This window comes from Cnephaeus nilssonii, assembly GCF_951640355.1.
Source record: "Cnephaeus nilssonii genome assembly, chromosome: 5".
NCBI lineage: Eukaryota > Metazoa > Chordata > Mammalia > Chiroptera > Vespertilionidae > Cnephaeus > Cnephaeus nilssonii.
In genome coordinates this window covers 59,662,443-59,676,717 of record NC_137076.1, presented here as the reverse complement: position 1 = coordinate 59,676,717, position 14,275 = coordinate 59,662,443, and the positions used below count along the sequence as shown (strand labels likewise).

At 43.1% G+C, this 14,275-nt stretch overlaps 1 protein-coding gene across 1 annotated transcript in view; it reads right to left on the bottom strand.

Moving 5' to 3' along the window:
* Positions 1 to 1,168: 1,168 nt before the first annotated feature.
* The window catches only part of RNF150 (ring finger protein 150), a 174,260-nt gene continuing 161,153 nt past the window's right edge, over positions 1,169 to 14,275 (bottom strand). Inside the window, exon 7 of the mRNA XM_079771621.1 lies at positions 1,169 to 9,128. Coding sequence (XP_079627747.1) covers positions 9,010 to 9,128 — 119 coding nt within the window. The 3' untranslated portion in view covers positions 1,169 to 9,009. The remainder of the gene's footprint in view (positions 9,129 to 14,275) is intronic.

Below are 14,275 nucleotides of genomic sequence, written 5' to 3'. Positions count from 1 at the left end.
GCAGTCTGAGTGGCTGCCAGCAGGTTGTGTGCAGCCCTCAGCAGGGAGGGGCACCCGGCCAGGTGGAAGGCAGGCTTGGCCAGGCTGCACTGCACTCCCCCGGTCCACCCCCTGCGCCTCCGGGCCGGTGCCGCAGCCTTGGACGGGTCACTGACGCTGAGGGGCCTGGCAGTTTCAAGTGAGTGAACAGCAAGTAGGGGCCTCTCCTTTCCTTCCTCCCCAGGCTGGCGGCTCCCATCTTTCTTATTTCATTAGCATTTCCTGTCCTTGCTAATTCAAAAGAACCGATGTTTTACAGTCCTTTAGAGATGTACAAGTAAATATAAAAAGGGACCTGGCCACCCAGCGCACCCGTGGGCCCCGGGTGTAACCCTGCATAGAGTCGCCTGCCCCAGACGGCTCAGACTACAGGGCTCAGTCCCGGCATGACGCACCGCAAGCTAAGTTTGCCCCCACGTTTCCTAATTGTTCAAAATATGTTCATCACTTCACCGAGATGCAAAGAGCTACGAGGAGATCAGGTGCCTAGTGCTTGACTTACAGGAGAGAAATAATGAAGTTATTGAAATCTCTCCTTCTTTGACTATAATCAGGATTTTTATAAATATCAGGGTTTTTAAATCCATAGGACAGCCCTAGCTGGTCTGGCCCAGTGGATAGAGCGTCGGCCGGCGGACCGAAGGGTTCCAGGTTCAATTCTGGTCAAGGGCATGTACCTCGGCAGGATTTTTATAAATATCAGGGTTTTTAAATCCATAGGACAGCCCTAGCTGGTCTGGCCCAGTGGATAGAGCGTCGGCCGGCGGACCGAAGGGTTCCAGGTTCAATTCTGGTCAAGGGCATGTACCTCGGTTGCAGGCTCCTCCCTGGCTAGGGCCCAAGTCGGGCGTGTGTAGGAGGCAACCAATCAATGTGTGTGTTTTTTTTTCACATCAAGATTTCTCTCTGTCTTTTCCTTTCTCTCTAAAAATCAATGGAAAAATATCCTCAGGTGAGGATTAAAAATAAATAAATAAATAAATAAATAAATAAATAAGATAAAAAACAAAATCCATAGGACCCCCTCTGGAACTCAAGACGAGGCAGCAACATGAGGAAATACAGATGACACAAACACCAGCATCTAGTTCCATTTTATTAAAAAACAAAACCAAACAAAATTTTGCAATGAAATTTCCTGGAATTCACAATCCTTTTCCAATCATTAGAGTTGCACTTTTTAAAAAAACCAGTACATAAGAACACGATGGCACTTATTTACACGATAGTCTTCTATATAACAAAAATAGCCATGTTGTACGCTTGAATGTTTCCGACTCTCATCCTTAACATTTCAACACTCCCAGTAGGAGACAAAAGGTTTATGCTCTCCAAGCACACAGAGAATAGAATCAAGGGGAAGAAAAGTCTGTGTCTCCTAACAGAAGACAAATCCCTTTAAAGACTGTTTTTTAAAACTTCTTTGTATTTCGAGATATAAAGTGCTTTGGAAGGAATAAGGTAGGGGAAGAAGAAATGAGATTTATACAGGAAATAAACAACAACTACACTGCCTTAACTAATCATTTAAATATGCCCGTGACTTTGTTCAGAAGATGATGTTTGGGTAAAATAGATAAACAACCCATTAGTCAATTTTTCAGCTATGAAGAGAAAATCAAAGTCCAAATTAAAAGTTACCCATGAAAATGCCACCAGGAATAACTGTGGCTTTTGAGTCATGTGGCAGTTCATCCAGGGAGCTCAGTCTCAGGATCTGAATAGGAAGAGGGTGGGGACTGCTGGGCCGGGACCACCACGTGCATGATCTGCAGACGGGCCAGAGAGACCTCCTGGGGAAGCGAAGTCAAATTCTATCTGTGAAATCATTCATTTTACAATAAAAACACAATTCATGTTTAGAAAGAAAAAATAAAGCCATTGGATTCTTTCTTTCTTGCTAGTAGGGAGCTACTAGAGATGGATTTATGATGCCATGTTGGACTATTTCATAATGGTAAGTGCATTCTTTGTAGCAGAAGTCTTTTTTGGTGGAAATAATGTACTATATACAGAGGGGTTAAAATAAGTTGGGTTTTTTCCCCCCTTTTCACATTGAACTGGTAATTGCAGGTCATGGTCTGCACCTACAGAATTGGGTGTCACATACAAGCTTCTTAGAAGGCTCCCCTGGAAACTAGGGTCATCATTCTCCCAGCTCATGAATACTTTAAAGAACAAGACCCATTATTATTTTTTTCAGGAATTGAATGGAATGTAACTTTTCACAAATACAAAATTACTTCAAGTTTTCTAAATATAAGGAACATCCCACTATAAAAATAACAGCCCTTCCACCCTCCCCCACCCCTACATCTCTTTCTAATTATAAAATGGTACAACCATTTCAGATTACTAATGTGAAAGCAGGAAGTCAATATATTATTATGTACACATACAAAAACACATATTTCATACCATCTACATTCATATAAAAGAAGTCTGTTTATTGATCTTCCTTTGCAATTTGACAAGAATCAAGTTACAAAACCATCAGGCCCTTGCCTTATAACTCTGCCCCAACATTCCAGCCAGAGGCCTCTTGTTACAAACAGAGCCGACAGTACGTGTCAACCTTTTGCAGAAGGAAGGGCTACTGACAGTGAGGTCTTCAGTGGGGTTCGCTTTCAACCTTTCAGGGTTTGTGACATTCCTTTCTCTTTTGATAGACCAAATTCTCAGCTACGGAGAGGAATTGGATAGTAAAAGGCAAATAACTAGGTGTTGATGAAATGACGACTCTAGTCAAATCAACTGGCTGAAAGGATGGTGATTTTGCAGCAGAGGGCGCTCTGCCCCCTCACAATAACATCCTACTGAACAGTGAGTGCCATAGATACCAACGCAAACGCAGACAGCAGAGTTCCTGTTAATCATCCTTCTTTAACCGCCACAGTTTGGTATTTTCTTCAAAAGAGTGGATACTAATTAACTAGCTCTTATACATGAAAATTCTTTGGCTCTGAAAAATCGTCACATTCTTCAAGAGGACAATATTCTGAGTTGAATAAAGCACTAGGCTTCTCTAAACTTCTGAGGGAAAAGGGGACTAACCACTAGACTTTAAAGATGCTGTGGTACTAAGGCCACAAAACATTGTTTTTATGTTTCTGGATTTAGAAAGGTCAAGGCCAATCACCAGCCTGCAAGAGAAACCCCCTGAAGATTTCACCGTTTCCTTTGACGAGGCAACATACCTTCACTTTTCTTCATGAGAACATTAGGAGATAATTCAACTGGTCAATGGAAGAAGCATGTGTCCATTTGGATGGTGAGCCGTCTTTGGTTTATAGAGCACACATGGTCCTCACATTTTCCCTGCTTCTCTAAGCCCTCCACTTCCTTCAGGGTGACAAGACCAAGCAGTGACTATGGGTAACTCAGGCTGAGCTACCTTCTCTGCAGATCTTTCTCCTGTGCTCTGTTTAGACTTGCAGCCTTTTAAGGAATGCAATTACTTGCCTTATCATATCATCAACAGATATTGATCGGGTGGCCACAGAGTGAAGGACTCCGTAGTAAGTGCAAACGTCAATAGTGACAAGGATGAGAAGGTCTTTGATCACTGAGATTCCTGAAAAAAGCCACGGATGAAGCACTGGAGCAGGCATAGCTCAGAGGGAGGAAAGCAGAGACGTGAACGACATCAGCAGGTTCTTTGCAGAACAAGCTGGTTGTGCAGTTAAGGGGATCAATAGTGAAAGGTCCACATCTAGGACCTGGAATCACTTCTTTAGTTTTGGGGTGACACGTCAGTGCTGTCAGAAGACTCAACATGGAAAAGTGTGGCTACTGATCTAAGGATCTTTATAAATGATCGTTCCTATTACAAAGGGCCTGGAGTTGTGAGATGGGGAGCAAAGTGGGAAAAGGGAAGAGGTAAGTGATGAGAAACTCATACCTACTTCTCAGAATTAATTTAGTTTTTAGGTAATCCAAACCTCTGCAATCATGAGTGTTTAACTCCTTCACACATGCGTGCGCGCGCGCGCATACACACACACACATACACACACACACACACACACACACGCACACGCACACTATAATGCTCATCTCCTGGCTCTAAACCCAGGAGATGAGCATTTATTGGAAAGAACGTCCCTATTCATATCCTGCCACCCTCTGCTCCCACTCCCTGCAGGTGGTATTCATACCACCTTGGCCTGCCATCACCAGATGAACTCTCTGTCCTGGCCCTGCAGTGGCATGGATGAGGGACTTCTGGGACACAGAGCAGTGCCCAAGGCACCCTCTGTCCCTCCCCTTAGGAAGCTGGTTTCTTTGTGTCTCTTTTTCAGTCTTAAGGAAGAGGTGGCCTCTCAGATCACTTACAAAGAGCAAGCTCTTATGCTACAATGTTAGGAAGCAGAGTGGCCACCGGATACGGTATGACCCACACAGTTTTCTAAGAAACCCTAGCCCCTGGGGCCTGGGATGAGCCAGGAAGGCCACAGATGCTGGAGGTGGAAGATACTAAACCTAGACAGCATTCTGGAGTTGTTTCCTTGCCATTATTTGCCTGGGAGACTTTTCTGGCAAGGAAGCCTTGGAGAAAAAGGCAATAGCTGTAGATGGTCTGTGATAAAATTAGACATGAAAGTGAAAATCGGGCTAGCTCCTTTAAGGAGGAAGTTAATTTGCCTTTAGAGTAAACTGGGTATTATCTTCTGAAGTGCAACTATAGACGTCATGAATAAGAAGAAAACACCATCACTAATGATGGTAATCACATTAGTGACTCTATAGGTCTAGAGCCATCAAGGTTTTTTTCTGAAAAATGAGTGAAGAATGTGTGTAGGTGTGCAAACACAGAAACAGACAGACAGGCAGTCAGAGAAAGCTGGACACAGAGACAAAAAAGGGAAAGAAATCTAAGAGCACATAACACATGCTCCCAGACATTGCCTCTGGGACCCTGGGACCAGAGGGCTGGGTCCTCGCTCCATAGAGGGTGTGACTCTACATCCCAGATTTTCTGAAAGAGTTTGATTTCATGGGACTTCTTTGTGTGCAGTCAAGGTGAGGCACTCAATGGATAACTAAATGCCATTTATTCTGCATGCTCTGCGAGAAGTCTCACTTAAACAAAACTCATAAATGAGAAAGAATCCTATGCTAGGCTCCCTGTCAGTATTTTCAGTCCTGAAAGCATGGCGGCCGCAGGGAGGTCAGGGCACTAACGGAAATAGCCATGGGCACCATGGTTTTCCATACAACCAAACCCAGAGCCAAGAACGTCCGGAGACATTTCCACCACAATGAGGGAAATGCTGAAAACAAGATAAAACAACCAACAAACCTCTTTGGATGGAGCCTTGCCTCCGTGGGTATGATGCTCACTATGTGATGTCAGAATAGGCAGGTGCCTTTGCCATTAGTAACTTTCTACCTTCTCAAACTCTCCCCTCGCCCTGCCTAGATGGTGCAGTTGACATGTCAGGGGTGACAAGCCCTGGAGACTCCATCAATATGCAGGTGCTGCCTTCAGGATCAGGGCTAAGTTCCTCCCAAAGGGACAAGCCAACAGGTGGTAGCAACTCCTAGAGGAAGAAGGACAGCTAGGGGTTGAGGTCAAGTTGGATGACTCCAGTCTGGGATTCTCTTTGGCTCTTGAGCGCCACGTATCAAGTCTAAGGGCTTGCCATGGAAGCGAGGGATATCCTTTTGTTTCAGCACCAAATCAGCATGGCTTGTGTGACTTCCTACAAAACAACTGGTCAGAGAAATCACAGCAAATGGTAATGGACATCAGTGGTGTGGTTAGAAAGTCCAAGCAGAAATTTCAGAAAGGGCGGCCTGAACATTCATCCATTACAAAACCAACGGATCTCGGGGCCTCTGATTAGGCAACTTGGGTGGAGTCTGGTTCTCTTGGGAGGTAATTAGGTTTTCACCTTTTTTCTTTGTAAAGGTCGGGGAACTTTGTGAGAATATTGTGGAAGCTGGAGACCTGCGCTGTCCAATCCGTAGCTCATCCAAATTGAGATGCGCCATGAGTGTAAACTATGCAATGGCTTTAGAGGACTAAGTATGGAAAAGAAGGTAAGGTATTTCATGAATTCTTTTTACAGGAATTGCATGTCGAAACAATGTTGGATTCAAAAATATATTATTAAATTATTATTACGTGTTTACTTTTTTTTTTTTTAACGTGGCCAGTAGAAAACTTAAAATCACACGTGTGATTGGCATTACATTTCTATTGGACGGTGCTGGTCTAGACACTTACGACAGAAAAATGCAAATCAGTAAATAGGCAGAAAGTTTGCATGTACTTCTAGAGGGTTCTCCAACCTTTGACACCCTCCATGAACCATGGGATCCCCAGGTCTTTGGTGGGAGGTGGTGAGGAACACTGTGGGGGAAGGGCTGTTTCCATTTCTTTTGCATCCTTCTATGCTGGTTAAAAAAATTGTTTTTTAGCTACCAAAGCTACAGGAGGAGTCTCCAGAGACAGACCTTTGGTAACTGGAGAACCTCGCAGACTCAGGGGGTTTGCAGCAGAGCCTTTGTGGGGTCAGGCCCACAGGCCTCCAGTGAGCCTCCTGGCCCCCAGCATCTACACAGCACCCTCTAGGGGTTGCTGCAGCCACATGCAACTGATTCCTCTGCACCTGGTCATGGCAGGAAGAGAGAACCATGGTCAGAGGACCATGCACTCCTCAGGCATTTTCTCTCTGGGTAAGCAATACAATGCATCTTTCTTCTGCTGTTCAATTATCCTTCTAAGTCCACTTGACTAAAGTTATCACTGAAATTTGTTTGGGGCCAAGTTGACAGGAGGAGGAGTAGGTATTGCAGGCCCATTCTGACTGAGAAAGGAAACACCTGGAGATGAAGAATTGCACACTGAGGACTAGGCTTTGAGGGGGTCCAGAGAAGGCAAACTCTGTGACTAACTGCAGTTTGAGAACAAGGTGAAACCAAACAACTCCTCCTTTGGCTGAAAACTTCAGTCACTGAGATGTTTATTCTTAGCAACCCAGGAGCACCAAATCCCCAAAGCTGTTCCTCTATGTTACACGCCCAGCACCTCTGCCTCTCCAAGGTGGAAAGCTGGCTACCTCCATCGACACCTGCAACAAATAGATCCCCTGGCCAACTGCTCACTGGTGGTCCCAAGGCCACCAGAGCCTTGGGCACCACCTTGTTAAATTCCTCCACTTTACAGAGGAAGAGGTTGAGGCCCAGCAAGCACGCGGCTCATTTGGGCCTCCTGACTCCTGCCTCAGCTCCCTCTTCATTCCTCCCTGGATTTCAGTAAAGGAGGAGTTGGACTCGCAGACAGATGGGTTATTTCTGAAGGTGGCAATCATTTCCCTTAGCCTTGCTACCTAAGCAGAAAGCATCAAGTAGGAAAGGTCAAAGGTGGTGACAAAGAATACCCAGCAGTGTCCCTTGACCTACACTCTCTGCTTCAGCAGGCAGCAAGGTCACATGGCAGAGCCAAACTCTGTTTTTGGATGAGTGTTAATGTGAGGAGAGGGAAAAGCCTCATCGATGCACAGAGAACTCAGGGAAGGCAGCTTCCTGTCCCGGTCAACCTCCTACAGAGGTCAAGGTGACCGTGGCTGTCCAGGGAGACTGCTCACCACCTTAGTCATCTGCGTGGGGAGATCTAAATGGATTACAAAATTGCCCACAGAAAAAATAGCACATTTCTGTCATAGTTACAAAAAAGGATACAAACATAACAGTTTCAAAAGGCAGATACCTCTTTTTCTTTCTCTGTCTCTCTCAGTCAGGAGAAACTTGACTTAGCCAACTCCCATGCTGGACTTTTTAGACCAGATGGTTCATCGACTCATACGTCCCTCCTCACTTGGTGTCTGGACACCCTCAGGGAGACCTGGGAAGCAATGTGTAAAGGATTCACCTAAATCCCTCGAGGTCTGGGGAGGTGTAACAGATGTGTTGGAATGAAGGTGAGACCCCCATGGTGGTGGACACCAGGCTCAAAGCTGACGTTCCTAAAGCCTCCATCTCCTGCAGAAGCCAGTGAGGTAACAAAGCCTGGCCTAACCTTGGGGGAGCCAGCACAACAGGCATTTCACTTTCAGGAAGAATGGGTGATACCTGGTTTTAAAACCAGGCCTGTAGTTCCAGCTAAGAGTCCTATAGCCGATGAGAGTGGCCTTAATGCCTGGAGGGGACTTCTGAGCTCAGAATTTCAGCCACACACTGTAAGATCCAGACAAATTAAACTGCCTCCCTACAGCTTCCTTCTCACGTCACATGGCCCTGCACAGAGCCTGGCAGCTGGGAGCCAGTGTGATGTCGTTGAGAAGAATGAGCAGCGGCCTCAGCACATTCAGAGTTCAGTGTTGGGGTCTCTGGCAGCTGGGAGTGTTCAGATCCATTGAAGAGAATTTAGATTCTTAATGAAAGCTGGCCTTCGCCTGTTTCAGAGTGCCGAGGCCCTTCCCAAAGCCATGCACACTCATGCTGAGAGGTCAAGGTCCTCAGTCTCAGAGACTGACAGGGACTGATCACAGCAGGGATGGGTGCTTTGAAACACAGCTCCATGTAAAAGCTGGAGTGGATCGAACGAAAAACAAAGGAGTGGACCTACAGGGAACTATACACAGTCTTTGAAAAGAATCTGCCAAGGAAATCAAACAACAATTCCAAAACAAGAAAACAACACTGAGGAAAACTGAAATGAACACTAAGAAGCCCCCAAAGTGTCCTTTCAGTCTGTGTTGGGGGCCTCTGTGTCTGCAAGGGCCCGGGAAGGAACACCAGGTTTCCACTTCCAAGCTGCCAAGGCTGTGGGCTGTTGTAGAGACGGAGAAACTGCATCCCGATCAACTGGACTTTGGATATTGCATTTCATGACCATTCTTGAGCAGAGCGTCCTGCCGATGCCGAGGTGTTCTGGAGGTGTGTGTGCCTGGTCCCAGTCTCGGGCACACCTCCCCCCCTTCCCCACGGGTCCTACCATCCCTTTCTTCTGTGTTCGCCATTTCACGATTTCACCTCTTCGCAGTCCTGGTCAGTGGAAAGTTCTACATCAGATAGTCCAACCTCCATCGCCATAATCAGCGAGATATCAGAGTCACTGCTGACAGCTGGCTCCTGCTCACCTGGGAGGAGAGAGCAAAGTGCATGGTGAACAGAGTTACGTCTTCAGATGATGCCGGTTATTTAGTACAATTGTCTTTAATAGCATTTCTTTGAAGGTCAAGAGACGATATTAGAAAAGTTGACTATTTTGTGAAAAACAACATTTAGTTAGAGTCACTTACACTATCACCCAAAATAAATTCTAAATGGGGCAAAAAGTTAAATGTAAACAAAAGAAACTAATAAAGCTAGAATAAAATACATCAAAGTAGGAAAATATCTAACTAAGCAGGGCAAGAAATTCTGTAAGAAAAAACAATTGAGCAATTCACAGAAGAAAAGATTGATAAGTGTGCATAAAAAAAAACAAACACACACACAAAAAGATCAAAAGGCCCATATCACACTGGACAACTTGTAAAAATTTTATAAATGACTGTATTTTAAACATATTGAGAGCTTTTAAATCAATAAGAAAACTAACAGAACAACAGAAAAATGGGCAGATTACTATGGTACAATTCACAGAGGAGTATAATAAAAATGACCAATAAATAAAAGGTAAAAATGAGCTATTCTTTTTGTTTCTGAAATCTTGACTTTTTTAAAAAGATAGCCTATAGTTAAGGGTACATTGAGGTAGGCACTTTGATAGATTACATGTATAACTGTGAAATTTTCACCCAGTAACTTCATTTCCAGAATGTATTATAGAGAAATAATCAGATGCAAAAACACTCATTTAATCATTATTTATAGCAGCAAAACATTCCATGTAACCAAGTCCAACAACAAAGAATATCTGAATGAACTATGTTACTTCTAAAGGACATCTCGTTACAACCATTTAAGTGACATTTCCAGAGAATTTGTAGTTACATTAGAATATGCTCACAGTATACTGAGAAGTGAAGACAACGTATTCAAAGCTTTTTATGCAGTGAGCTTGACATAGAAAGTTAATTAGAAGCAAGAAAACCAAAAAATGCTAGTAAGTGTTGTCTCAAGTTTTAAGACATACTCATTGTCGTTAAATTTTTTTTCCATTTTACTCCAAACATTCTGCAATGCACAAATATCATTCACTCACTCGAGGCATAATGAGTCCCCACTCTGTATTAAGGATTGTGCTAGGTGCTAAGAATATAGGGGAGAGAAAGTGAGATGATTCCTGTCCAGTAGGCAGGCCGACCAGTAGCTGCTAGTCAATTACAAGAGGATAAGCACTGGGCTGGTGTTACAGCAGCAGGAAAGAGGGCTACATAATCATTTGCTGAATCAAAGCAGACTTCCTATAGGGTGCAATGACTAAACTGAATTCTACAGGGTAAATCGTATTCTAGCCAGAAGCATGAGAAGGAAGCATCTTTTAAGCACAGCAACAGCACATGAAGATGTCTGGAGGTGATAGGGAGCCCTTAGATGGACATCAGATCATATTTAAGTATGACTGGAATGCAGAGTCAAGCTAGGGAGTATGAACAGGGGAGTCAGGTGAGCTCAGCTGCAGAAAAGGCAGCTTTACAACCAAAAGATCTTGTATGCTCAATTATCCTGCAAGATAAACATGCAATTAAAAGACCAAACAAAATGTCTAAGTACTGAAGATGGCTGATGGTTATAAAACTTTTGCTCTGGTAATCACTGATATAATTTATTTCATGTTGAAATACAGGTAAGAGCTCATCACAGTGGTATTGTGACTTTCATATAAATCTAGGGAAAAAAGGCAGCACTGATAAAGCGACGACTTAGAGTTCTATAGAGATTGCTCTCTGCACCTGCTCGGATAGCTTCTCACCTTCACTCTCGGCTCCTTAGCCACCAACCTCAGCAGATTTCTCGGATTCATTCTTACCATAGTGTTTTCTAAATTGGAATGTGTGAATTAAAAGCAAAAAGGGCCATGGGGACTGCGAAAACTATGGGCTGCTGAAGTCATGATGCTATTTTGGAAAGGGACTGTCGTGCACAGCTCAAGGCAAAGGTGAATTCAAATAAATAAAAATAGAGATTTGCAAAGAAAGGGTTCACTTTTCATGATATGACATTTGCATCAACCACATTATCTAATCATTTTTCATCTCAAAACATTAAATATTATCTGAAGACATTTGAAATTATTCTTTACTGTGCCCTGTGCTTTCAGCTGAACTTGGTCTGCTCCATACTTTTTAAAAGCAGGTTTTTATCCTTTAATCAAGGCAGATGTTTTACTCTGAGACCATGATCATACAAAGGAAAATGCTGTCACTAAGACATTTAGAAGGTTCTCTGCAGGTGAGTGTGAAGTAGCTATTAACAATGTAATTTTTACCTTCTTTCCTGCAAAGGCCAATATAAAACTAATGTGGAAATGACAGTGGCCTTTATTGAATTCTCACAACAACCTTCGGATGTAGGTATTATTAGTACTGCTTTACAGGTTAAAAAAAAAAATCCTCTCAGTCCATTTCACACAATAGTACATTATCTACGTGACACACTTCCTTCTCTTGGGTTTCATGCATTGTAGAGACACAGAGAGCATTTAACAGGGAGTGATGTGATCCACTTAGTATTTTAAAAGATCTCTCTGGCAGTTAAGTGAAGAATAGACTGGTAGGACAAAGGACAGAGATAATCCAGGGGAAACTATTGTGGAAAACAGATGAAACGTAATGGTGGTTTGCTGTGGCAATAGGACTGGAGATAAGGGGACAAATTGAAAAAGAATTTGAGAAGAAGAATATACAGAAAACTGATGGACTGGACAAGGGCAGCAAAAGAGGAGAAACAATGACTCCCACATTCCTTGAGCAACACGGGTACTTTTTACTGAACTGGAGAAGCTGGAAGCCAAACAGGTAGGGATAGATCAAGAGTTGAGTTTTGCACGTGTGATGCTTCAAGGTGCCCATAAGAAAGCCAATGTTGCCGAAACCGGTTTGGCTCAGTGGATAGAGCGTCGGACTGGAAGGTCCCGGGTTCGATTCCGGTCAAGGGCATGTACATTGGTTGCGGGCACATCCCCCGGTGGGGGGTGTGCAGGAGGCAGCTGGTCGATGTCTCTCTCTCATCGATGTTTCTAGCTCTCTATCCCTCTCCCTTCCTCTCTGTGAAAAATCAATAAAACGTATTTAAAAAAAAAAAGAAAGCCAATGTTGTTGTGGAATTAATTGGCAGCTAGATGTAGAGTCTGGAGTGTAGAGGAGAGGCTGTGACTACCAGTAAATTTGGGAGGCTTCAGTGTAGAGAAGATATTTTAAACCATGGGAGCAGGTGAGTTTTTCTAGGAAAAGATTGTAGAACGAAAAGACAACTCAGGGCTAGAGTTCCCAGGAACACCAAAACCTATGGGCAAAAACTCAAACTGGTGCCTCCAAGATAATTTGTTTGGCCCATACAGTACTTCTTTGAAAGTGTGAATTAGTTACCAGTATTTAAGTCAGGTTATTTCACATACAAATTTATATTTGAATTTTATCTTGAGAAAAAAAAGTGACAACAGGTGCTCAGTTCCCAGATGGAAATCACTGGGGTGAACTGGGTAAGGGCTGTCCCCCTTAGCTCAAGGCAAAGAGGCTCCAGGGCACCATGGTTGGCCAACAGTTTGCACACTTGATCATGTTACTTGCTTGGCCTGTGTAGACATTTGAGTCTCAAATATCAGGGAGAAGGCAGAGCACAGCAGAGGAGGGTAAGCCTGCAAAGAGCCTGAAAATAGAGAACATTATTTCACTGATTTGTTTCCTTTTTTTTTCTTTTAAATATATATATATATATATATATATATATATATATATATATATATATATATATATATATATTGATTTCAGAGAGGAAGGCAGAGGGAGAAAGAGATAGAAACATCAATGATGAGAGAGAATCATTGATTGGCTGCCTACTACATGCCCCACACTGGGGATCGAGCCCACAAGCCGGGCATGTGCCCTGACCAGGAATCAAACAGTGACATCCTGGTTCATAGGTCAATGCTCAACCACTGAGCATGCTGGTTGGGCCTTTTAAATATATTTTGCTTCTTTACCTCCTATAGGTACTGACTCACCGTTAACAGTCCATACCCAAGGAAATGAGATACTGTGGGTATCTCATTGGTTAGGGTGGATTTAAAGACTGATCCCAAGTCATCTAATTCTCAGCTTTAAACCTCTTTATCACAGCATTAAAGAGAATCTGATTAGCTGGTAAGCAGAAAATACTGCTCTCAATGGAGCCTTGTAACCTACTTTGTTGACCCATAACTACTGCTTTTGTATATTTCCACATTTAATTCTAAGTAAATTTGACCAATAGCTTAACTGTGGTTAATAAAAAAATTCGGAGTGGTGTGATTTGTTTTAACTTCATAAATTATTATTATTTAATTTTTATTGGACTCACTGGGGTGACATTGGTTAATAAAGTGATATAGGCTTCAGGTGTACAGTTCTAGAATACATCATCTGTATATTGTATTGTGTTCACCACCCCAAGTCAAGTCTCCTTTCATCACCATTTATCCCCCCCATATCCTCTTTATCTCTCTCATCCCCATTTAATTTCACAAATTATTAATACATTTGGTTTATCGCCTTCCTCTTTAATAGATAAAATGTTACCGAAGGAGTCAGAGGTCTCCCTTTGTGAAACGGGCATTGCAGTCATAGTTCTGCTGTGGGTTGGATGTCACTGGATGTAACAGAGGGTCTGGTTGAAGTTTCTTTCAACCTGAGACTGTAGGACCCTGAGGTCTGTCCTGTCTGGCCTGGGGCATACCTGGCCTGTCTTTATCACTTCTCTGGCTCAGGCCCATGCTATGGTCCACATTCTCATTTTAGAATCCTGCCACTGGTAAATGTCTGTAGCAGTGAAAAATGAATTGAAGTTCCTCTTTGGCTTTGAGAGGCTCAAGTTTTGTATTTTATTAGCTAATAACAATATTAGTGCTTATCGAGTACTTAGTACATGACAGGGACTATGCTAAGTTCTTTAAATAGATTGTCTAATTTAATATTCACAATTAACCTCTAACACAGGAAGAGTTATCATTTCCATATTTAGGTGATAAAATTAAAGCTTGAAAAGGTTAAAAAGGCAGGGAAGTAGAAATCCCAGCCTTGTCTGATTCCAGAGTCCATGAACTAGGCCATATCGACAGTACAGAGTTGAGATTCTTAACCAA